The sequence below is a fragment of the Lissotriton vulgaris genome, chromosome 4_1 (genome assembly GCF_964263255.1).
Source record: "Lissotriton vulgaris chromosome 4_1, aLisVul1.2, whole genome shotgun sequence".
Taxonomy (NCBI): Eukaryota; Metazoa; Chordata; class Amphibia; order Caudata; family Salamandridae; genus Lissotriton; species Lissotriton vulgaris.
Genome location: NC_141691.1, coordinates 1,132,792,994 through 1,132,819,849, shown reverse-complemented (window position 1 = coordinate 1,132,819,849; position 26,856 = coordinate 1,132,792,994). Strand labels below are relative to the sequence as shown.

General features: G+C 44.6%; 1 protein-coding gene across 2 annotated transcripts in view; it reads right to left on the bottom strand.

The window, feature by feature from the left end:
- TMEM245 (transmembrane protein 245) overlaps window positions 1-26,856 on the bottom strand; it is a 982,890-nt gene that overhangs the window by 585,409 nt on the left and 370,625 nt on the right. For both annotated transcript variants that reach the window (XM_086965376.1, XM_086965377.1), the window contains exon 5: window positions 19,529-19,720. In XM_086965376.1, the coding sequence (XP_086821502.1) occupies window positions 19,529-19,720 (192 nt within the window). The remainder of the gene's footprint in view (window positions 1-19,528; window positions 19,721-26,856) is intronic.

Sequence of the window (26,856 nt, the reverse complement as noted above, 5' to 3'; positions counted from 1 at the left end):
GTACAGTTGTCTAACTTGGGATCTGGTGCCAATGTTAGCCAATGGAGAAAGGGGGCAAGCAAAGTGGTACAACTTGCAGGTGAGTAGCAAGGTTTTGGAGCCCAGTCCGGTCAAGGTAAACATGGGGGGCACAAGGCAGCACCAAACTTACACCACACCTACAGAGGCACTAGGGCGTCCGGGTGCAGAGTGCCAACACAGCTTTGGGCACCCAATGCAAACCATGAACTTTGGGTGTTCTAGGAGTTATGAAAAGCGCTCAAGAAGCAATACACAATTATACTTCTACTCAACGTATTCTCTCTGGGTGCTCACAATATGGGAGAAAAAACACCCAACCTCTCCCTGCGTAATCATACGATTAGGCATGCATTGAAAGTCCACATCAACTGAAGCACTCCAATTATAACAGCTTCAAATAGCTCCAATAATTTGTTGAAGAAACAAATAATTATTCAAGAATTTCCCAAGATTTGTCTTCTTTTATTTCTTTTCCAATCCCAAACCAACGCGTTTCGCCGAGGTTATTGAACACCTATCGGCTTCATCAAGGCTGGAAATAATACAAAATGTTTCTGTCTTAGCATTTCATACTCATTTTCCATAAAGATTTCTACAAAATAAGAGAATAGAGCCCCACACGGCCCATGGAAAAACCTGTGCATCTTTGAATTTCAATCATATAGTTACACCATGCAACTGTCTTTCGATAATTACATTTCAACTTGATATTTACAAGACATTTTAATTCAAGTGAAAATCTATATTCCCAATAAAAAAACACAGTCAGACAGGCTATTATAACGGATGGCAAATGCTATGTTTTAAAACAGAGCTATGTATTATACATTTTTTCAGAAATAACGGTACAGAAAAGAACCAATTGACTCCAACCCGATTTTAGCAGCAAATAGTTTAAAGATCAACCTCCCCAGGATATAAGGTAGGAAAACTTCAGTTTTAAGGGAACTGAAATTTGGGTAAATCACGTAAACGTGATCAGAAGTCTTTGCCTCATGCTGACACTTAAAAGTAAGGAAATGTTTCTCTCTTTAGGCCAGAAATATATGAAGACAAGGTAAAACAATACAAAAATATAGGAATTTAAGCTCTGGGCTATAAGTAGAATTTCTAAGCAATCTCACAATGAATCTGTTCACCTTTTGCTTTTGCATGTTTTGATTAGCGTTCAATTCGAGTCACTACTGTGTTTTTTTATTGGGAATATAGATTTTCACTTGAATTAAAATGTCTTGTAAATATCAAGTTGAAATGTAATTATCGAAAGACAGTTGCATGGTGTCACTATATGATTGAAATTCAAAGATGCACAGGTTTTTCCATGGGCCGTGTGGGGCTCTATTCTCTTATTTTGTAGAAATCTTTATGGAAAATGAGTATGAAATGCTAAGACAGAAACATTTTGAATTATTTCCAGCCCTGATGAAGCCGATAGGTGTTCAATAACCTCGGCGAAACGCGTTGGTTTGGGATTGGAATAGAAACGAAAGAAGACGAATCTTGGGAAATTCTTGAATAATTATTTGTTTCGTCAACAAAATATTGGAGCTATTTGAAGCTGTTATAATTGGAGTGCTTCATTTGATGTGGACTTTCAACCCAATGCAAACCAATCGGTAATCTCAACCTTGGAAAAAGGCTGCAGGCTCAGGCCAGGTGGCCAATTGATGGAAAACTACAGCTCCACAGGTAAGTTGGGATGTGCTGGAGCGCTGCAGCACAGTCTGTAGAGCTCCCCAAGGTCCACAGGCTCAGGGTGCAGGGGTGTCCTTTGCCGCCTGAATCGATCTTAGCAATAAGGACGCGGTTGGGGCGGTCGTCATGCAGACGTCAATGTGGAATCCGGAGGGGTCAACAACTTGAGGGAGTCTTGCTCAGGATCGCTGGGTAACCTTTTCTGGACAGGTGCCCCTCTAGAACCTGAGCGTTGGGTACAAAAGGAGTCGACTTCGCAATTCCACAGGCAGAGCACTTGGTCTTTAAAGTTGGTTTTCTTCTGGACAGGCCAGCTGTCCATGGGAGATCAGGAATCTATAAAGTAGGCAGGCAGTCCTCCTAGGGTTCTGGGGGTCGCTGGGCTGCGGGACAAGTTGCTCTTCCGTAGCAGGGTCTTTGAGGGCTGCAGACAGGCCAGGAGCGCTGGGGCCAAGTCAGTTGTTGTCTTCAGTCTTTGCTGCTGCACAGCTCTTCTTTGTCTTCTTATTCGTAGATCCTCTGTAATCTGAGGATTAAGGTTAAGGGGGTACCCCTAAGTATTCAATTTAGGGGTATTACAGGAGTTAGAAGGTAGTAGCCAATGGGCTACTAACCTTTAGGGTGACTACACCGCTCGTATGTCCACTCCCTCTGTGGAGGGAGTATATCCCTAACCCTACTGGCTAGAATCCTCCAAAACAATATATACTCAAAGGAGGGGGTCCCTTCACTTCATGGCACCTTAGGGGTGGTCCTGGCTGAGAAGGGACACACCGGTCGTGCTTACTAATGCTCCTCACTGACCTTGCTGCCAAAAGGGGGGCTTTGTCAGGGGCGGGTATTTCCACTAGCTGGAGAGGCCCTGGTCAGCATAACAAAAGGGCAAGAAGCCTTAGAGGCTCACCTCCGTTCTATGCTGTTCCTGCTTGGATGTAGGTGTGAAGCATATCAGGCTTTGTTTCTGACCCATGAGAGCAAAAGGCTCCCACCTGAGGGGGTCAGAAACATGTTTAGAGATGGCAGACTGGTGTAAACCAGTCAGGCACATACTAATAGTTTGGTAGGTTTGCAGGGGGGCCCTCTGAGTTGCCCTCGGAATGCATTTATTAATGGATACAACACTGGCATCAGTGTGGGCTCCTTAATCTGAGATGTTCGGTACCAAGCATCTTGGAATTCAGTGAATCCACCATGGAGCTGTGTAACTCGTGACAAGCTCCCTGCCCATGTACTCTGTATGGCTTCACTGTGCACTTATAATGTCTAGGAATGGACTTAGATACTCTAGGTCATGGGTACTCGCAAACATTTACTCAGGGGCCGCAAAGTGCTGTCTCACGCCCGTTGGCCACAGCAATGTGAGGATCAGGGCGATGAAAGGTGGGCGTAGGGGGACGGAAAGCTGATGCATGCTGTGGACAACAAACCGAGCCTTCATGTGACTTCTGTCTGCCACCAAAGCTCTATTCTCATGCACCAATAATTAAGTCAAAGCATTAACATCTAATGTAAAACATAGGATCAATCCTGGCTGATGATCCTTGACAATTTGTTAATTTTACTTTGCCTCCAATTTTTTCATTACCATATATGGGAGTCCCTTAAAATATATAAATGTTTATCATTTTGTTATTCAAACATTCTCTTGTGTTTTATTTAATAAACGATCAAGGTGCTCCAATTATTTAACAACCAAGGCTACACACAAGGTGCACCTGACTAATGACTTGCCACTTGCTTCACTAATGGCATTGTTTTCAAAATGGGGGAGACATGAATGTTTCTAAAATCATGTTTGAAAACTATCATTGCTAATAATTGCCTCTGAATACAGTGATATCATTTGATCTACTAAGATAAAACGCTCATACATGGTAACAAAAAACACTTTTTAAAAAAGTTTGCAGAGAGTTTATCATGTTTTTACATGTTTAGTGCAAGATGTCTGAAAAAAACTAAAGGTGTTCCTAAAGAGCAGTTGTTTAGTACTCCTTTTCTTCTTCTTTACCTTTACTTTGGTTAACGTGTAAATTAAGTATGCCCGTTTGTTTTACAGCTTCCTGAACGTTCCTGCTCTGTCAAGTGAACAGCAGCCCAGTGCTGCTGTTCACCAGGGGGCTGCAATTAAAGTTCAGGAGGGCTGCATGCGGCCCCCGGGCCAGCCTTTGAGCATCCCTGCTCTAGGAGCATATCTGCTGATTCAGTTATGCCCTCACTTGAGGTATAGTCCACCCTCCCTTAGGGCTTGAAGGCCTGCTTTAGGGGTGACTTACTTATGCCTCTTGTAGTGCTGGTAGGTATGTGTGAAAGGTCGACTCCACTTTTATCTGCACCAAAATACCCAGGCTGCTGTGGCAGTGTGCGCATGTTTGGTGAGAGGTCTCTTGGGGGACAATACATGCTGCAGCCCTTAGAGACCCTCTCTGGTCACAATGCCCTTGATACCACTGGTACCTTTTACAAGGGACTTATGTGTAGGCCAGAGGTGTGCCAATTGTGAAAACAAAGGTACAATTTTGGGAGACACACAGGCACTGGAAACCTGGTTAGCAGGAACCCAGTGCACATTCAGTCAAAGATGCCTCAGCCAGGCAATAATGCAGATAGATCTTTGTTTTGACTGGCAAGGTGTCCCCAGTGTCCATATCATGGGTGCACCAGTGTGTCTGTCCAGGGGTTAAGGGAAAGTGCTCAGCATACTCTTGCGGGACCTGCCTGCAGTCAACCTGCTGTTGGGCAGAGAGGGTGTCTGAGTAGACAACTCTATCAACTGACCCATTCTTTGGACTGTAAGATTGAGGAGGTCAGAGAGAGGTTCACACTCTGCTTGCTGATCCTCATCAGTAATCATCCGCATGGTTACATCAGTCCTGTCATGGAAAGGCTTGAGGTGGTTCACATGGCTCCTACTAGTGCCCAGGTCTACCAAGTAGGTAACCTAATTTTTCTTTTCAAGGATAGGGTAATGGCCAACCCAATTGTCTTGTAGGGTCCTTGGTGTCATAGGCTTCAACACCCATACCTCGTACCATGACTGGCAGTCCACGAGTGCAGCCTTTTGACCATTCCAGAGCTTCTGGAGCACTTGGCTGGCCTCAAGGTTTTGGATGCTTTTTCCATGTACTCTGCCATCCTGGAAAGTAGGCCTAGTACATAGCCCACAATACATTGCTCAGGTTTGTGGAGAGGCTTCTCACAACCCTCCTTCACAAGACAAAGTGGTCCTCTAACAGGATGGCCTAACCAAATTGTAAAGGGGGGAAATCCTTGTCCTTTCTATTAAGGTGAAGAGCAGGCATGGGAAAAGGATATCCCATCTCCTTTTGAGTTTTTCGGGGAGTCCATTGATCATGCCTTTCAAGGCTTTGTTGAACCGCTCAACAAGGTCATTGGATTGTGGGTGATAAAGGGCAGTGTACTTATAGGTCACTCCACACTCATTCCACATGTATTATAGGTAACTAGACAAAGTTTGCACCTTTGTCCAAAACAACCTCCTTAGGAATTCCTACCCTGGTAAATATGCAAATGAGGGCTTTGGCTACTGCAGGGGCGTTAGTAGTCCTAAGGGGAATTGCCTCAAGATACCTGGTAGCATGATCCACTACTACCAGTATGAAGGTGCTTCCTGGTGCTGTGGGAGGTTCAAGTGGACCAATTATGCCCGACCCTACCCTTTCAAAAGTAACCCCAACCACTGGTAGTGGGATTAAGGGGGCCTTTTGTTGACCATCTGTATTGAAATGTGACACAGGAGCTGCAAAACTCTTTCACCTTTTGAGATATGTTTGGCCAGTAGAAGTGGCTGACTAGCCTACTCCGCATTTTAGTCTGGCCAAGATGCCCAGTGGGTGGTATGTCATGGGCCAATTTGAGGAGGAATTATCTAGACTGCTGAGGCACTACCACTCTCCCAGAAGTAGCAGGTTTGGGATCTCTAGCCTCAGTGTAAAGGTGTCCCTCTTCCCAATAGGTCCTGTATGAGCCACTGACCTTTCCCTTTTCCTGTACAGTAGTTTGCTGTCGCAGGGTTTCAAGAGTAGGACAAGTCCCCTGTCCTTAGCAACAGCTATTCCTTAGAGGGTACCACTAGGCGCAGGAGCTCAACTTGATAAGCTTCAAGGTCCATAGGCTCAGTTCACTCTGGGGGTGACAGGTTGTCTCCTCAAGGAGAGGGGAACTGAGCTTTTTGCTGTTCAGATGTTGGTCCCCCAGTCTTCTTACCTTTTGTCTTAGAAGGTTGGGCTCGACTCTGTGCCCTTGTTTTTACACACACTAATCAGGGATTCCCAGCATTCCCAGATCATTCGCTGGCTGACATTCAACTGGGATTGCAGAAGATACAACTACTTGTATTAGGTAGTCACCCTTCCTCATACTAAAGATACCATAGCCATGGGATAGACCTTAGACTATCCACAAAATTAAACGCAAATAACTCACATGCTCCAAAACTAGGGGGCAAACAGCTTTCTTCCCTATTCTACGCCGATGACCTGGTGCTGATCAGCCGGACACCGATTGGGCTACAAAGGCTCCTCGACATCACTGCGGAATACTCCAAAGCCAATAAACTCTGTATTAACTACAGCAAAACAAAAATCTTGCCCCTTAATTATCGTAAGAAAAACCTACCATTTAGATGGCACTTGGACTCGAACAAACTGGTGACCACAAACAAATATTGTTACCTGGGAGTGATTATAGACGATAGGGGTAGCTTTAAACCACAACTGGAGGAGATCAAGAGGAGAGGCCTAATGATAGCAGCATCACTTAGGAACCTCAAAAACAAAATCGTTGGCCTAAACCTCGCCCCCTTCTTACAAGTAATCCAAGCCAAGCTGATTCCATCTATCACATATGGAAGTGAAGCAATGAGAGGGAGGGACACGGGAACTCTGAACAGAGTAGTCTCAAAAGCAATGCGCATCATGTTCGGTCTTCCGAAATACATCTCACCGGCGCAGATCCGCCTAGAATTTGGGATGGCCAAAGAAGAACTTGCACGAAAGGGAACTTACCTTAAGACCTGGTACAAAATAAGCAGAGGAGAAGAAAACACCCTTAACGCACTCCTCTGGAAAGAGCTACAAAGTAAAAGCAACAGTCCAGCAAGACACTTCCTGGAGGATGCCATCAATCATCTTGGGGCAAGGCAGCTATGGGACCTCCAAGGGAGCCCATTAGGTTTCAAAAAAATCATAAACAAAATCGTCAAGAAAGAAACCCTCCTGCAAGACAAAGCTTCACTAGCAAAGAGAGCACACGGCTGGCTGACCGTGCAAACATATAATAAACTCACTCCACAGTCGTACCTGGTGAACAGCTTCTCCAAATCAACAAAAGAATCGTTTTTAAAACTACGACTTGGAGTGCTACCAGCAGCGGACCATATGGCCCCATGGCTGCGGCCATCAAAACCAGCAAAATGCCGCCTGTGCGGAATATACGAGGAAAACATCACACACCTCATAACCATTTGTAAAGAGCTGCAGCAAGACCGGAAGAACCTATTGAGACCCTTATTTTTAAATAAGGGAATCAGGTCTTGCAGAGAAGCAGTCTTGAGCTGCTTCAGAGGAGACGACGTGCAAATGGCCTGCCGACTGGTAAAATATCTCGGAGTGGCAGAATCCAGGCTCAAAATGACGAGACTACAAGTGGACACCGATACCACCTACATAACATCACCTGCTTCCAGCCCTCAGACCGGGCAAGAAACCCATACAGATCAAGAACATTAAATCATTTCCCCCAAGAGGCACGATCATCATGGGAGATAGCCGGTCTGCCCCCGGTGGGGAAAGAATAACCCAATTGCCGGAAGCAAGCGCCTGGACAGAAGCACAAATTCCTACTTAAAACAGAAATATATCCGTATTTAATGCTGGATGAACATTGTCCAACCTTTTACGGTTTTATACCGACCTTTTTAATTTGTTTCTTTCTTCTTTTAACTGACCACTTCTTTTATTGCTAAAAGCTATTTGTAATGGTTTTTATTAACTGTACAATAAAGCATTTTTTACTTTACTTACTAGGCGCAGGAGCTCAACTTGATAAGCTTCAAGGTCCATAGGCTCAGTTCACTCTGGGGGTGACAGGTTGTCTCCTCAAGGAGAGGGGAACTGAGCTTTTTGCTGTTCAGATGTTGGTCCCCCAGTCTTCTTACCTTTTGTCTTAGAAGGTTGGGCTCGACTCTGTGCCCTTGTTTTTACACACACTAATCAGGGATTCCCAGCATTCCCAGATCATTCGCTGGCTGACATTCAACTGGGATTGCAGAAGATACAACTACTTGTATTAGGTAGTCACCCTTCCTCATACTAAAGATACCATAGCCATGGGATAGACCTTAGTTACATTATCAGCACTGGTGACTTCATAGGTTTGTCCAGACAAATACTGTCCTGGGGAAACCAGTTTATCTGTCACCATGGTGACACTAGTACCTGTATACCGCAGGGCTTTTACTCTAGTCCCATTAATCAAGGGCTGTGGTCTGTATTTTTTCATACTAGGGTGCCATACAGCAAGAGTGGTAAAATATACCCCCTCCCTCAGAGACTAAAATTTCTTCAGTGAGAACCCGGAATTGCTTTGGGCACACTATTTGATCCCACCTGGAGACTTGCCATACCAGTGCTAGCTGAAGTATTAGGAGGATTCTTTTTTACACAGGCAGAATTTCCAGTTTTGTGTCCCAAATGTTTACAGTTATAACACCAGGCCTTTTAGGGAAAAAGTTTTTACCCATGTACTCACTATTGGATTGTGAAGTGTTTGGGACCCACAGTCCTGTGGTGGCCTTTAGAAGACTCTTTATGTTTACCCTTAGGATATTCAAACACTTTCCTCTGGGAAATTCGTGTACCCCCCTTTCTTTTGGTCACCCCCCAGTGATAGTTTTGGTCCCCCTAGTCTTGAACCAGTGGTCTGACTTCTTTCCCAATTCTTTTTTTTTGTCACAACAACATTTTTATTGTCAAGCAAGGTTCCAAAGCAGTACAGTATACATAATAGCCATAGTGATGTTGACATTTTGTTGGCGATTTAACAATGGAGGATTAGATGCAAGTAAACATTTTACACCAACAATAAACTCAAGTATCATAGATCCAATACAGTACAGTACAGTACATGCTAAATTGTCCCCCGATTGAAGAGCGAAGCATCTACACCCATATTCACCCCACATCATGTCTGTCGTATTGATTGTTAATCTATTAAAACAGCTGGGATGGGTTCCAAATATAGCCCCCCATATTCCACCCAGCTTCTCCATATCTTGGGATATTTCTGGGGGCATCCTTTTGCAGTAAATATAGGTATGTACACACCATACAAAAACCGAGGCCCCTCTTCCATACCCCAAGGGAGGGCGGAAGACATCTTTCCAAGCCTTCGCGATGTCACGTTTCGCCAGTGTAAGGCCCAAAAGTAGCAGATGATGTTTGTATATATTGCCCCCGATACCATCAGTGATATGGAGAAGGGTTAGTCGTGGTGAGTAGGGTATGTCCCACCCCAAGACTTCTGACAGACATGCAATGACCCCGTGCCAGAACCTTGAGAACGTTGTACATTGCCATACAGTATGTATGAGGGTACCATCAGTAGCATGGCATCGTAGGCAGAGTGGAGATGTAATGAGCCCTTAACACCAGAGCTTATATCTAGTGTAGTAAGCCCTGTGAAGGTACTTGAATTGTATGTATCGTAGTTGTGTTGTAATGGCAGAGCCACTTGGGGACTCTAGAGCCTCAGTCCAGTCCTCGTCATTTATGGGGCCCAAATCGACCTGCCAGGCCTCACGTGTTTTGCGGAGTATAGTAGGGCTATTCGTTACAAGTGTACAATATATTTTGGTAATTTTATGTTCTCATAGTTCACCCATAAACACTTTGGCTTCAATAGGATTAAAGTCTGTTATGGTCTCTTGGAGTGTGAGATGTGGGGAAAAAGTGTGACGGAACTGGAAGCATTTATAAAATTGTGATAGAGGCATCGCGTATTCTTGTTGTAATTCCTGAAAGGACTTCAAAGTCTGACCGTGGAGGACATGTCCAACAGGCGAGATCCCTATAGCCTACCATTCAGAAAAGCCAGGCTGTCCGGCTAGCTGAGGTAGAAGACCATTGTGCCACTGGAGTGCCTCTTATTAATCTGCCCCACCATCCCAATTGACGCAGTGTTTGTTTCCAGAGCTTGAAAATTGTGGCAGTAGCGCTTTAAGGGTCAGGCCTGCATATAGGGTTGAATGTAGGGGCATGTTGCTCCTCAGCCAGCGTTCAACTGCATATGCAGGATCGGACCTATCCCTATACCACCAATCTTTCAGTATAAGGGGATGGAAGACCACGTAGTATGCCTGGACGTCTGGCGTTGCTAAGCCTCCGCAGTATGTAGACTGGAAGCATGTTATTAATGCCACTCTGGTTGAGCGCCCCCCTCCCCAAAAGAAAGTGTCAAAGAGTTGCATTTAATTGCTTAAACCAAATGGGTGGTATAAAATATGGGTGGTTCTGGAGTTGATATAATAGGCGGGACAGGGAGACCATCCTAAAGATGGCGGATCTACCAAATAAGGAAAGCGGTAGGTGTGACCAAGAACGGGTCTGCACCTTGATTTCCAGCCACAGTGGGGCCAGATTTCTTTCCCAGGACAGAGCTTGTGATGCTGCTAGGAAAACTCCTAAATATTTAAACCCATCTTGCACCACCGTCACCTCGTCTGACCACGGGCCCAAGGGAACTGCTCCAAGCATGGGCCATAGGTAAGATTTATGGGGGTTCATGTAAAGCCCAAATGTTTCACCAAAAATGTGCATAATCCTGAGCAGTCTGGGTCCCGACCGGTCTGGTCGCGTAAAGAAAAATAAGACACATTGTCCGCATAGAGTGCTATGCGATCAGAGGTCTCCCTGGACCATTCGAACCCACAGACTTGCGCTTCTATCCGCTCCCTGGCCGCGAGGGGTTCCAGGGCCATCAGAAAGATATATGAAGAGAGAGGACAGCCCTGACAGGTAACCTTCCATATAGGAAAGGTTTGTGAGATAGTCTCCGCGACACGGACGGAGGCAGTAATATCAGTATAAAGAAGTTGAATATATTTAAGGAGGCAGGGCCAACGTTCAGGCGACTCAGGAGTGCAGTGAGGTATGTCTAGCTAAGAGAATCAAATGCCCTGTTGATATCCGCCAGCAAGAGTGCAGCCGGTTCCCCCAGGTGGTCTACCGATGCAATGGCATTGTGCACACGGCAGATGTTGTGTCGTGTGACGCAGCCAGGCATGAAACCAGTGTGGTCTTGATGAACTAGATCTGAGATATATGGTGCTATGCGAGTGGCTATAATCTTGGCGAGGAGCTTAGCCTCAATGTTGCGGAGTGATATCGGGTGATACGAGGCATGGTGCTCGGGGGGTCGGGCCCAGCTTTAGCAAAATCATTATTTCCGCATGGAGTCTGTCCGTTGGGAGGCTCCATTCATCCAAAGCGGCATGAAGTACAGCTAAATACGGGGTGTGAGTATGGATTGATATTTCTTATGAAATTCACATGAAAAGCCGTTTGGGCGGGCGCCTTACGGATAATGCCACCTGAAGTTCATCTGTTGTTATTGGGGCATCCAATTACTCTCTTGCAGAGTCTGTGAGGGTACGTGGAACTTATGGACAAGGTGTGGTGAGATAGTCTATCGGGTGGCATGTAGATATTTATAATAGTCTGCAAAGCTTGCTGCGATTTGTAGGGGATCTGTAAGAACCTCCCGAGCGGGGTCACGGATACTCGAAATGGCGAGAGAGCAGAGTGCCTTCTGACAGAGACGATGCAATAGTGCACTAGATTTATCGCCCCACTGGTATATCCTGCTATGGGTAACTGGCCATGACACTGGAGCCTCGTCCATAAGCTCACTGGCATATATCTGCCGCGTGTGGAGCAGTTGTCCACGTGCGGCGTATCCATCTTCCCCCCTACTCCCATCTTCCCCCCTACTCCCACGCGCCGCATTCAGAAGCTGGGTTTCCATCTGTATCAGCTGTTCACGCGGCTGTCTGTGCTGCGCTGTGCAGTATGCACTATCCACGCCCCGAAGTGTTGGCATCATGGCCTCCCATAGGGTCATGGGTGACTTAACCATCCCAGTGTTGTGGGATAGATATTCTGTGATGGCATTGTGCATATGGGTCCTATATTGTTAATCAATGGAGATAAACGCCAGTGGAGGGGGGGGGGGCTATGGGGGCGGAGCTTGGAGTCAAGTAGCAGATCAAGCTGCAGAGGGGAGTGATCCGAGAGGCCCCCAGATAATATCCCCGATACCCTGAGTCTATGTACATGTGTAGCTGATATGAAACCGTAATCTATGCGGGAGATGGACCTGTGTGTGCTAGAAAAATATATGTAGCCTAGGTCAGTAGGGTGCAATTGTGGCCAAGTATCAACCCAATCCAGCTCCTGCACAGGGATTGCAGCCTCAAATCACAAGTCTCTGCAGGTCTGCCCGTGCAATGCCATCTATCCGGACAGGGACATTGAGTATCATTCTAATCGCCCCCCCCCCCCCCCCTTAAGGTCAGACCCGGGGGAATTTCCACCCAAAGCGTTGTCAGGCGTTTCGGTTAGGCTCCATGTAAGAGGCAGATGGGCACACACACTACCCAGTCCGAGCAACTGGCCATTCAATGTGCCTGTGACAATGATATACCTGCCCTGGAGATCAGCCCATGTTCTATTGTGAAGAAAGGAGATTCTGCAGTGGATGAGTATAGCTACCCCATGAGCCTCTAGTGAATCCAGAGTGGAAGGCATGTACATACCCAAATCATGTCAGACATGGAATCCTATTTCCCTATCAATGTGTTTCCCGTAGGAAAGGATATCAGCTTCATAGTGTTTAGCTTGGCGTAGGACAGCACCTCTTTTAACCTTATCTAGCAAACCACTGACATTTGAGCTGACAACGCGGAGGCGCCTTTCATATAATCCAGACATATCTAGTGACAGGACTGACAGTGATGTGTGTGAGCGGGAGACAATATATCTTAGGCATAGACATTGGCATACCATCTAGATTCTGTAAAGGCATGACACTTAAGCACCAAAACCAATAACTTTCCCAAACTATAACCCCCCTCCCTCCCACCTCATGAACGTTGAAGCATCTCTCACAGCATGAGAGGTATCCCAACTCCACAGGGGGTCAGGAACGACTCCCAGCCAATGGATCCCAACGTGGCTTCCCTTAGACGTAAAGATGTCTCCAGAGTTAAGGGAAAGCGTTAATAAAAGTAGCCCATCATATACTGTTGGTAGTGTGGGCAAATTATTCGTAACAAGAATTAACAAGGTTAAAGTCCTCCATGTGGTGTTTTCTGTGGATCGGATGTGGGATTTCCCAAGAGGTTTGGAGCGTTTCTTGGATCATGATCTGCGGCGCTCTCTTCCAGAGACCAGGAGCGTTCCACGGCCTGGGGCCCCAGATGAAGAGTTTGAATCAATTCTAGGTGGAGTATGTGGCTTAAGCCTGACATTCTCGTCTGTCCAGGTGAACACCTCTTCTGGTGAGTCAATGAAATTTGTCTGCGATTTCTATGATACTCTTAGCCTGTCCAGGAACAAGAGAGAATACTGGATTTTGAGGTTACGCAGTCTAGCTTTACCCTCCATAAAGAATTGTCGGCGCTGTTCGACTACCCTTGTATAGTGCAGGAATATCATGATAGGGTGTGAGGAATAGTTGAGGGACTCCTTAAGTCTAGCATATTGCAGGATGACATCTCTGTACTAAAAATTAAAAAATCTAGCAACAATAGGCTAAGGGCCAGCGCCGGATAGTGGTTTCTGTAACAGGGCTCAATGCGCACACTCAATGATAAACCAATGGGATAAAAGCCCAGAGGGGAGCTAGTCTGCCAGCCATTTAACTAGAAACTAGCCATGTTGCTGCCCTTGAAGCCCTCGAGGAACCCAACAAAGCTGAGGTTATTTCTGCGTGCGCAACCCTCCGCATCTTCAGCACATGTTGCCAGGCCCTTCACGACGGACTCCAGGGAAGAAACATTCTTCTGAAGCATCAGCACTGTGTCTTCCACTGTCAATATCCTGGATTCGGCCTCAGTTATGCACTGTACTGCGTTGCAAAGCTCTTGCCTGAGGAGCAGGACATCTGATCCGACTGCACCTATTTTGGCTTCCAGCATAACTCCGGACTGCGTTATGGCCGCTAATATGGTGGCATTGTCTGGCATGGGCGGCAGCGTACTGCCGGTAGCTGCAGCTGAGGCTGCAGCACCTGAATATTTATCCATGGTACTTTGTCATGCCGTTGCACTAGGACGTTTGTCCTTGGTCATGGTGCAGAGATACGGCGTGGAAACGATCAAGGTGTGGAAGAAAATATATACGGTAGGACCAGTTCTAAATGGTGGTAAGATCACTTACAATATTGGAGGGCTCACCTGGGGACCACTGTGTCAAAGTGCAGGTGGCCTAAACTGAACGCAAGCAATGATCACACTGGGGAGTCTCCGGCTCTGGGCATTACATACAGAGTCAGCGTAGGTTGTCTGTATGTCGTGATACCAATGCCCACAATACCCGGCTGGTCCCTCTCATGTTGCTAGACTCCACTTAGTGATGTCAAGTGACTCCAGATCCAAAACTCACACCACATGCGAGAGTAGAGGAGGGCCGCTCTCCCGTGGTAGTATAATCAGCAAATCAGCCCTGCGGAGGGAGAGGTATTTGCCGGTGTCTCCAGCACCCTGTCTCAGCCAGGCCTGTGTGTATGTCTCACAGCCTCTGAACCCTCAGGTATACCTACGACCACTCAGGATTGGTGTATCCAGCTGGGTCTTCCTCGGCCATCCACCGCGATAGATGAGGCGCTCCCGGACTCAGGGCAACAGTGGGTGCATCCGCCGGGATGAGCGCCGCTCATGGCAATGAGCACGCCTCCACAGCGGCCGCCGGCAGCCCAAGTGAAGCAGCAGAATATGCTTGTCAGCTGAGAGGTCCCTTTCCATACCGCACTGTGCCATGCAGATCGGGAGCAGGCACGCCGGGGGCTGACAAGGCCACAGAGTCTTAGATGGGCTCTTCCTGGAAATCACTGCACCCAGCCGCCGGAACCTCACCTACCGCAAATTCTTTCACAATTCTTGGGGATAAATTAGACATAGGGCTACCAGATATTGATGCAACTTTCGATAATGCAATTACTTAAAATGTGTTCTTTCATAAACAGATTATAAGGTCCATCATAGTCATGCACTTCACTTCCAGTTATCAAGCCATATAGTGTTTTCACTGTGTAGTCTATGAAGTCAAGCTAGGACTGACTCTAGGGTGTTTGAGCCCCCCTAAATCTAGTTCTATGTTCCTCATTGGCGAGTCCAAAGCCCTCAATTGTGGGACCTTTCATGAGGTCATAGGACTCAGTATCTGCCTTAGTGAGTGTCAGGAGTCTATCCCTGCACTTATCAGTGAACAGTTCCCAAAGGAGAGTGAATTTGAATTTGAATTTAAAAGTATTTATTGAGCGCTCGTACACCAGGCGGTTTCATGGCGCTGTTGAGGAGAGTGAGTCCTGAGAGGAAGGGTGTAGTTTTAGATTTTATGAGCCTGTGCGAACAAATTGGTTTTCAGTGTGCTGCGGAACTCCAGGTAGGATGATGTTGATCTCAATTGGAAAGGTAGAGAATTCTTCACATGTCACCATGCACACACCCTCTTGAAGGCTTTGAACCATTATGTGAGGTTATCACCTTCCTCATACTTGGTGACAATCCCTTTGGGGATTTTAGGGTCATAAACGTCCTCTCTGTCCCCAAGTATCAAGTTGCTGCCACCATTTATGGGAGCTAGGTCTATATCTGTTCTTTTCCTCTCTATAGCCAGGATTCTAACCTCCAGGGCTATTCTATGAGCCATCTTGCTAAAAGGATGTCCTACTCATTGAGGCTGTCCTCAATGTTGCTTGGGGGCCTGGCCCACCTGTGAGGGAACTAGGTGCCCTTTGCACTACTTTTGGAAAGACGGGTGCAGGGACCACATACTCTCTGTCTAGGTGAGGAAGATGGGAATGGTCCCCCTCATCACTGGGAAACATCCTTAACCACGATGTTTGAACAACGACTTACCAGAACAACGAAGAGTGAACAACGAAGAGGGCTGAACCACGAAGGTAATATCCACGAACGACGGAACAACAAAGGATGGAACCACGACTTTTAAAATGAAAAAGTGTCATTAAATCTAATTTTACAACTCGACAAGAAATAAGGCGCATGCTTTTACAAGGTGATTGAGGGTAGATCTGGGGTGTGGGGGGTTTCCCCCACAAATATGCATGCTAGCAAAACGTATAAATGGGTAGATGGGGTGTGTGGGAGGACTCCCCCCACAAATGCGATTTAAAAAATATATATAGTTAGAAATATAACGTGATGATTAAATTCCGAATAATTAAGTTTAAAATACAGCTATGGTTGTTGAAGAAATTGGTTTACATTTAATTTACCGGTTTATGTCAGGAGATGGCAGTGTAGCTCTGATTTTAACAATTGTAAATGCTTTCGAATCACGAACAGAATATGATCAGTGTGCTCGTTTTTGTAAACAGATAGTAACTAGTATTTTAGAAAAAAATGGCATAAAAGGAAAAATTGTCATTAAATCTAATTTTTTCGTGGTTTAAGGGGTAGTGGTTTAAAATGTAGTGGTTAAGTAATGGTCGTGGTTTAGCCTTCGTTGTTCCAGAAGTTGTGGTTTAGGCAGTAGTTGTTAAGTCATACAATCCTCATCACTACTTTCTCCTTCAGAAGGGTGTTCTTTAGCATATTCTGCCAAGAGCACCCGGAGCTTGGTCGGATTGGAACCAGTATTAATGTTCTTAAGTCTACAGAGGATCCTTAGCTCCTTCATGCCAAGATGGAGGTAAGGGGTATTTCACTAAAGTTGGGGCCTTTTTAAAGGGCTAAATCATCTAGGCACTTTTATCCCCTAACTAAAGTAGGCTGTTAAACTTTACACAATGCTAAAGAGACTTTGCCAAGGCCCTAAGAAGAATTTAAAATATTTTGAAAACTGTCAGTTCAAAAATACAGTTGAATCTAAAGGCAATTTTGGAATGTAGTTGTTTGGTCACTTTTTATCAGAGTGTTTCAGCAAATGCAAAGTCGTAGAGCCCACTTCTGATCCACCAAGTAGGAAGCTGGCTCTGTATTTACTATACCAAAGTAAAGTATAGTGCACACAAAGTCCCGTGGGTCTCCAGAGGCTAAAGTAGATAATACTAATGCTCTCTTTTATGGTAGTGTGGGTGAGCAGTAAGGTTTATCAGAGGGCAGTGCTAAGCATTTGCTGTACACACACAGGCAAGAAATGATTACACATACTACATGACTAAATCCAAGACCAATGGTTTGTCAGAATATTACTTTAAGTATATTTATTTTATAGAACCAAAGATACCTTGTTGCAGTGAAATACAATTTGCAATATCAATGTAAAAAGTGGACACTGCATTTTTCAATCAGTACAATGTTATCCTATAGGAGGAAACACATTCAGCGATATGCAGGTAAGTAAAGTATTTACGGTATTGAGCTTTTGGATGAACCGGGGAAGGTTCAGGAAAGTGACCTCACTGCACCACCAGCGACTCCGGGGTGGCGGGTGCAGAGGTTACACTCGGGATCTGGTGCCAATGTTATCCAATAGAGAAAGGGGCAATTGAATTGATACTACTTGCAGGCGAGTAACACGGTTTTGGAATACTATCCCTGGGAGGTAAGGTAAACACGGGAGCCACAAGGCAGCACCAAACTTACACCACACCTACAGAGGCACATGGGTGCAGAGTACCAACACAGCTTTGGGCGCCTAATGCAACCAAAGGGGAGTCTTAAACTTGGAAAAAGGCTGCAGACTAGGGCCAGGAGGACGCTCGATGGAAACCTACAGCAGAACAGGTAAGCTGGGATGTGCTGAAGGGTCGGGACATTGTCAGTAGATCTCCCCAAGGACTAGGGGCTCTGGGTGCAGGGATGTCCTTTGGTGTCATAAGTCCGGTTCCGGATGCAGAGGTGGTCAACTTTGTGGTTCCACCGGCAGAACACTTGGTCTTTAAAGTTGTTTTTCTCCTGGACAGGTCAGCCACAAGAGCTCAGGAGTTTTTGCAGAAGGCTGGCAGTCCTCCCAGGGTTTTGGAGGTCGCTGGGCTGCGGGACAAGTCGCTCTTCTGTAGCACGGTCTTTGAGGGATGTAGACAGGTCGGTAGGGATGGGGCCAAGTCAATTGGTATCTTCAGTCTTTGATGCTGCATGACTCTTCTTTGTCCTATTCTTCTTAAGTTGTCAGCAATCTGAGGATTAAGGTTCAGGTGTGCCCCTAAATATTTAATTTAGGGGCATTATAGGGGTTAGAGGGCAGTAGCCAGTGGGCTACTTCCTTTAGGGTGACTACACCCTTTGTATGTCTACTCCCTCTGGGGAGAGGGTATATCCATAACCCTATTGGCTAGAATCCTCCAAAACAATATGGAGGATTCACAAAGGAATGGGTCACTTCAGCTGAGGGCACCTTAGGGGTGATCGAGGCTCAGAGGGGACACACCTCTTAATTACTAATTTTCCAGCCGACCTTGCCGCCAAGTGGGGGCTTTGTCAGGGGACGGGCATCTCCACTAGCTGGAGAGACCCAGATCAGCATTACAAAGGGCAGAAAGACTTTGAGGCTCACCACCCTTCTATGCTGTTCCTGCTTGGGGGTAGGTGTGAAGCACCTCCACCCAGAGCAGGCTTTGTTTCTGACCCATGCGACCAATTGGCTTCCACCTCAGGGGGGTCAGAAACATGTCTAGAGATGGGAGGCTGGTGCAGACCAGTCAGGCACACATTAGTGGTTTGGTAGGTTTGCAGGGGCACCTCCGAGGTGCCTTCTGAGTGCATGTATTAATGAATTCAACAATGGCATCAGTGTGGGCTCTTTAATATGAGATGTTTGATACCAGACATCTTGCAATTTAGTGAAGCCATCATGGAGCTGTAGAACTCTCTGCCTATGTACTCAGTAAGGCTTCGCTGTGCACTTATAATGTCTAAGAATGAACTTAGAAACTAAAGGGGCATATCCGCTCATTTAGATATGCCCTCAAATGAGGTATAGTATACCCTGCCATAGGACTGTAAGGCCTGCTGTTGGGGTGACTTATCTATGCCTCTTGTAGTACTGGTAGGCCTGGTACACAGGGATGTGTGCCAGTCCAACTCTTCACTTTTATCAGCACCAAAACATGCAGGCTGCAGTGGCTGTGGGCATGTGTTTGGGGAGGGGTCTTTCATGGTGGCACAATACATGCTGCAGCCCTTAGAGACCCTTTCTGGGCACAATGCCCTTGTACCACTGGCACCTTTTACAAGAGACTTGTGTGGGCCACAGGTGTGTCAATTGTGGAAGCAAAGGTACAGTTTTGAGCAAGGCAAAGGCACTGTGAACTTGGTTAGCAGGAACCCAGTCACATTAAGCCAAAAATTCATCACAGTCAGGCAAAACGTTGGGGGTAACCATGCCAAAGGGAGTACTTTCCTACAGATGTGATAACACACACATACATATTTAATCAAGAATAAAAAATCCTACTGTTCATGACCGAGAGATGATGTCATTAGCACTAGCGATGATAACCATTGTTACCAGGTATCACAAACATTGTTTTGAAAATGATAGCCAGTTAGGAAGCTTGAAAAAAAAAACTCTCACAAATAGAAACATAGCAAATGTATAACTTTGACAACCTGCCACAGGGACCGGAAGCAATTGAATAATCCACAGATTCAGCCAGATCTGAACTATTACGATGGCCCATACAAGAAGAACAAAATAGATGTCACTGGTCTTCTTTTTTCGGAGAAAAGCTCCAATTTCACTCCTGTGCTTGCCTAACGGTGTGGTAGGGAAGGAGGGTACCTGGGATGGCTGCTGGGCATCTGTAGAGAGAGGGAAAAATGGCAAGACAATTCAATAAAGACATGGTAAGAAAGAACGCAATAGGTACAAGGTCAATACTACTGACGGACAATGAAAAAGCGGGATAATAACTTGCAAAACGATTGTAGTGTAATCCCTTTCTTTCTGAAGTTTCAACGGAATTACTAGTCCCTTTTACATCATGGTGAACGATGGTATAAAGCAAACCCCATTAACACAGTTTAATGGAGAAATTGCCAATCTGAATATTTTAGTCACACATCTTGTGCCATTGACACCAGTCAAAACGTATCATATACTTTATAGATAGTGGTAGCATTGGCTTGCAGGACAAAAAAAGTACGTTTTCAAAAGAGGACCCCATATTCCTTCAATCAACTTCTAATGGAGGAGAAACATTTCAGTAAAATGAAAAAATATATAGATAGTGCTGGTAAAGGTGTGCAACACCTTTTAAATTTTGCCATTGGGCTTGTGAGAAGTTCACAAATTAGAGATGTTACAAAGGTTATGAACTTAACGCTATAGTTCCTTCCTATTTATGGTATGCTCTACTAGAGCAAACATTTTGGGTTGGGCCATCGTGGGCAAGCCAAGAGTAAACAGAAATATACAGCTAACTTATTTCTCCCATCCCTTTACAGAATAAAAATGTTTCGAAGGTTTCACATTCACAGAATCCCTCTGCAGCTTCAAATTGGGCATTATTTGCTTACAACTAGGTGTATAGATGTTGTGTAGCCTAGGAATGTTGAAATAGCTAATTGAAGGAGAATATGTCAATGCCATTCCAGCTTCCACAATGCCATTCCAGCTTCCATTTTCAGTTGCCGCCAAACCCACCGAAACTCATTCTAAGTATGTATCTTATTTTGACAGGAAGCCCTTCCCCTATGATAATCAACTCTATCAAAGTGGGGAATTAAGGTGTTTGCTCTGTCTTTATATGTGGTTGTTTTTTATCTGGCCCTCAGACAACAATTCACAATGGCATCCGTCACCAGATACTACAACTCAGGTTCCCTGGTGGCTTTCCCTCACCCTTCTTTGAGAAAGTTATATCAAGGCTACCCTGCTCACCCATGATGGCTCCAGTTGTGGCAGCCGCCTCTGTAAAGTGGTAGTGTGGAGGCAGGGGGATGGGATAGACAGGGGCAGGGGGGTTTGGTAATAAAATATTAAGGTTAAAAAACTTAACTGAGGCTCCGCTTCGGCTACCAGCTATCTTGTTGCTCCTCGGAAGTGGATGTGCCTCAAAGCACAGGCTCTCCACTCAATCCAGACACTACTCTCATGCTATGAGAGAAGCGCCAGGATTGGTCTGAAAGGCATCGTTTGCCACTCAAACAGTGACTGGAAGTCTGTGCTGTTTCTCTAACTGGCTGTGTAAAACAGCTGGGTTGGAGAAACATAAGTGAGCATGTGGGTTTGGCCGGACAGACATGCGCACTTATAAGTGCGTACTACCCCTCCTCCCTGCAATGCCAGGCCTGTCCTATACTTATTGCTAGGGACAGCAATAAATACAATGATAAGAACATTGTCTTATCATTTTAGTTATCATCTGCTGACTCTGGGCAGTGAGACAACACTCCTCCGCCATTACAGACAAGCTGCCCCCTGGATGAATCTTTGGCCCAAATTATCCTAATGCAGACACTCCATAGGCACACGAAAACTATTCTTGTCACTATCACTGGTATTTCTGTAAACCAATAGTGCAATTCAGGCAGGACGGTTATTGTAATCAGAGAAATGCAACAAATAATAGAGATTGATACTGTAGCTAATATCTTGATTTGAACCTTACATATAAGATGGCAACAACATATTTTGCTATGAACTGCGTTTCCCTATCCCTGCTCATCAACAACCCCATACTTTTGATCTTCTTATCGTGGCAGCTCTTGCCATCTCCTGTTTATTGTGTCTATTAGCAACATCATATAAGACCTGCTCCAATTAATTGGGAAAACAGAATAATTTGTACTATATATATATATATATATATATATATATATATATATATATATATATTACCTACTGGCGGTCGCCAGTAGGTAGTTATAGTTAGGATAATTTTCAATGTTAAATCTCAACATTCTATTTTGAATAACTTTGGCGCCGGTTGACGAATCTGCCTGAAATTTTCAGGAAAATGGTCTCATGGCGGTCCGGTCCTTCCCTGAAAGTTTGGGGGGGATTCGTCAAGCGGGGGCCGAGATAAAAGGGGGGTCCCAAAACGCGTTTTCCCCATGTTAATTTCCATAGGGCGGTCGATTTCACTTTTAGCCCGAACGGCTGAATGGATTTCCACCAAACTTGGCAAAATTGTAGGGACTGGTAGCCCGATGTGCCTTTGCTATGTCTCAAGATATGTGCTCCAGTGGATTTTGAGTAATTTAGGTTCAAAAAAATATATATATCTATAGGCGCTCTCCCGTGCGCGCACCGGAGTGCGCTCCAGGCGCGACACGCGACTTGCGCGCAGGAAGCTGATTGGATCTCAGTTGTCTGTAAACATTCTAAACAGTGCGGAGCGGCCGCCATCTTGTGTCTCGGTAAAATCGAGACACAAGGGGTTTGAAAAAAAAAGGGGCAAATGACCATAAGGGGGAAGAGTAGACCCCCTCTGACCCCCTAGGTTTGATGTAGGGACTAAAATAGGGTCCTGCAGGGCATTAAAATTTTTTTTTCGTTTTGCGCGGGGGAAGCGCATGGTACGCGCACCGGCGAAGCACGGGGAAAATCCAGGACCATATTTATGAAGGCCTTGCGCTGTTAGTTTTGCGCTTCCTGTGCGTCAATTTTTGTGACGCACCAGCGGTGTAAAAAAATGCGCATTGTTATGCAATATTTAAAAAGTGACGCATCTATCTAGATGCGTCACTTTTTAAATATAGTGCAACGAGGTACATTTTATTACACTGCTGGTGTTATGCGTCACTTTTCTGTGCGCACTCCTTATGACATTCCAGATGTGTCATATTTAATGTATGACGAATCATGTTGCAGATACAATATGGCGCAGAGTTTTAAAAAGTGACCCATGTACCTAGATGCGTCACTTTTTAAAAATAGCGTCAGGTATAATGCATGCAGAGGGGGTGTTCTCCCGCAAAAAGCTTTGTAATAGCGACGCAGTGAAATCTTTGAGATTTCACTGCGTCAGTTTTAGGATGCTGTTGCGTCAAAATCTTGTGCCTGCTTTACAGCAGGTGTTAGACTGAGGCAAGACCTTTCATATGCTGCTTTCCCCATTTGAAAGGACACATTACTGGAGTTGCGTCACTTTTGTGACGCACTCCAGCAATGCGTTACTTGGAATGTCATAAGGAGTGCGCACAGAAAAGTGACGCATTGCACCAGTAGTGTAAAAAAATGTGTTGCGTTGCGTTATATTTAAAAAGTGAGGTATCTAGGTAGATGGGTCACTTTTTAAAATCAAGCGCCACATTATATCTGCGTGAGGTATAATGCATGCAGAGGGGGTGTTCTCCCACTAAAAGCTTTGTAATAGCGACGCAGTGAAATGTTTGAGATTTCACTGCGTCACTTTTAGGATGCTGTTGCATCCTTTAAATATAGTGCAACGAGGCACATTTTATTACACTGCTGGTGTGATGCGTCACTTTTCTGTCCACAGTCCTTATGACATTCCAGATGTGTCATATTTAATGTATGACGAATCATGTTGCAAGGAGTTACAGATACGTCAGTATTTCTGACATATGTGTAAACATAAAAGTGATGCGAGGCCGGCGCAAAATTTTGACGCAATAGCATCCTAAAAGTGACGCAGGGAAATCTCATAGATTTCAGTACGTTGTTATTACCAAGCTTTTTGCGAGGGATTGCCCCCTCTGCATACATTATACCTGATGCAGATACAATATGGCGCAGAGTTTTAAAAAGTGACCCATGTACCTAGATGCGTCACTTTTTAAAAAATAGTGTCAGGTATAATGCATGCAGAGGGGGTGTTCCTTGCAAAAAGCTTGGTAATAATGACGCAGTGCGTCACTTTTAGGATGCAGTTGCGCCAAAATCTTGCGCCTGCTTCACAGCAAACCTTTCACATGGTGCTTTTTCCATGTGAAAGGACACATTATTGGAGTTGCGTCACTTTTGTGACGCACTCCTGCAATGCGTTACTTTTGTGTTTACAGATATGTCAGAAATACTGACATATCTGTAACTCCTTGCGAATTGATTAGTCATATATTAAATATGACATATCTGGAATGTCATAAGGAGTGCGTCCAGAAAAGTGACGCATCGCTATTTTCACGTAGCGATGCGTCACTTTTCAGAAATGAGGCCTCCAGTTTATTCACTGTGTCATAACTTTCTTTTCTAACACTCACCTTCTTTCAGTCCTCCTACTTCACTTCCTTTCACCTCTCATACCTTTCTGTTCTTTCTTACTCATTCTCCTTTCAATTATCAATGCACTATATTTCACTTACTCTTCATTTTTTAAGATTATAGCTCTTTGATGAGAATTGGAGGTAGTTCTGAAAAGAACTTTTGGTTTTCTTCTTTTAACTGAAGAGGAACAAAAACAGGGAATAGAAACTGCTCAACAGGAGCAAAAAGAAAAGAAAAAAATTAGGGGTGGGAAGGGCAGTGATGGTTCTCCAATGCCCGAACCATGAGCAGGACACTTTGCTCCCCATAGGTGAGGAGTTGATTGCAGTATCTGCATTTGACGACCCCATGGTTAAATGCAGGTTGTATGTTTGCCACCTGCTCCTGCGATTGCTCTCTCCCAGAAGAAGTTGCTCCTCCTGTTGATGTAGAGGCCCCATCTCTGGGAACCTCCTGTGCCAGAGCCCTGACACTTTCCCGGGCAAAATTCTGGGGGTGCCTCCTCTCCACATGGCGAATCATGGTGAAGTTGCCAAAAGAGTATTTTTTTGGGGGGTTACCCCGTGACAGGACCTGTTTGCAGATCCTGCACTCTACTTTTGGTGCATTCACCTTCTTCTGGCCTTCTGGAAACTTAAAAAATTTCCAGATGAAATGTTCCTTCACCTTTGGGGTAGGAGGCTCTTCATCAATGAAATCATCTTCACTGCTGGATAGTCTGGCAGCCATGATGAATCCAGGAATATGGAGCAGCAAAAAAGGCAGGTCTTTCAGTCACAAAAGTGAAAGAAGAAGTGAAGGAAATGGGTGGGGATTTCATTCATTGTAAAAAAAAACTGTTAGCAACCAATGAAAAGTGTTATTTTAGGGTCACATGACCCGATGCGTTTACGCTGCGCGCTCCGGAGCACTTCCGGGTGCGTTTACGCAGCGCGATCGTAGGCGCTTCCGGGTCGCAAACGTGGCGCGATCGTAGGCGCTTTTCCGTGCGTTTATGCGCCGCGCACGTATGCGCTTCCGAGGGCACTTACGTTGCGCGCCGAAGTGACGTCATCAATCTTTTATAGAAATGCATAATCATTTTCCATATTAAAAAAAACAAATTTTATTTGTATGGTACGAAATGTTTTGCATTATTATTAACTTTTCATTCATATTTTTTTTTCACGAACGACAGTTGCGCTCTGGGTGCGCTTTCAGATGAGCTCTCGGAGAAGCTTACAGGAGAGCTTAGCTGAAAGCTTCCCGGAGCGCGCACCCAGAGCGCAAAAGAAAAAAAATATAAAAAAAAATAAATACTTTAAAAAAAACAGCAAATTGTAAAAAAAAAAAAGGTTAGAAACTCGATATACAAAGGAATTAGCATTTAAAAAACTATGAAATTCACTGAAAAAACCATAGGTTTCACACCAGTTATAGTTAGGAATTAGCATTTAAAAAACCTATGAAATTCACTGAAAAAACCATAGGTTTCACACCAGTTATAGTTAGGAATTAGCATTTAAAAAACCTATTAAATTCACTGAAAAAACCATAGGTTTCACACCAGTTATAGTTAGCTGGAAATTTTACTGATATAAAACCATTGAAATTCCCACGTTATAGTTAGTTGGACTCACTATAACTTGCGCGCCTGCAATGCACTGCTGATGACGTCACATATTACATCACTCATGACATGGTCAGTGACATCACTCATGACATCACTGATGACACCATCCAAAGAATGTGTGTCTTTCTGAAAAAATAAATATGTTTTATATATGAGTGTGTATACATATGTTTTATTCTAGTATATGGAGTATTGATTTATATAAGTGAGTAAATGTGAGAGTGAGAGATTGTAAGAGTTCCTGTTTAAATAAGTATGTGATTCTATAAGTGATTGTTTAAGAGAGTAAGTATGTGTAAGTTTCCTTAGGAATAAGGTGGTAGTGTGTGTATAGCTGTATATGCAAATAAATGGATGTTCAATAGTTTTTTTGCATGTGTGAGTATATGTGTGAGTAACTTTTGGAAGACTGTCGGTGTGTTAACGGATGTAAAGGTGTTTCACTACATATGATAAGTGAGTATATGTATGAATGACTATATAGAACTGTTGGTGAATGAGTAAATGTGTATATAAATGGTTGAATTACTGAATTGGTTGTTGTAACTGGTATAGGTATCGCCACTTTTTTGTAAATGTTAGTTTCTATTTTTGAATATGTGTTTCAGGGGTTACATTACACTGAAAGGAGGTCAGTCACTCTGTCACAGGGATGGTGTCATCAGTGATGTCATGAGTGATGTCACTGACCATGTCATGAGTGATGTAATATGTGACGTCATCAGCAGTGCATTGCAGGCGCGCAAGTTATAGTGAGTCCAACTAACTATAACGTGGGAATTTCAATGGTTTTATATCAGTAAAATTTCCAGCTAACTATAACTGGTGTGAAACCTATGGTTTTTTCAGTGAATTTAATAGGTTTTTTAAATGCTAATTCCTAACTATAACTGGTGTGAAACCTATGGTTTTTTCAGTGAATATATATATATATATATATATATATATATATAACCTACTGGCGGTCGCCAGTAGGTATATATAGTTAGGATTTTTTCTCTATGGGATTTTTGAAAATTCTATGTCTAATAACTTTGGCGTTTGTGGACGGAATTGGCTGAAATTTTCTGGAAAATGGCATATTTTGTTTCTGAGCAGCCCCTGAAAATTTGGGGGGTGTTCGTCAAGGGGGGGGCCGAGAAAAAAGGGGGG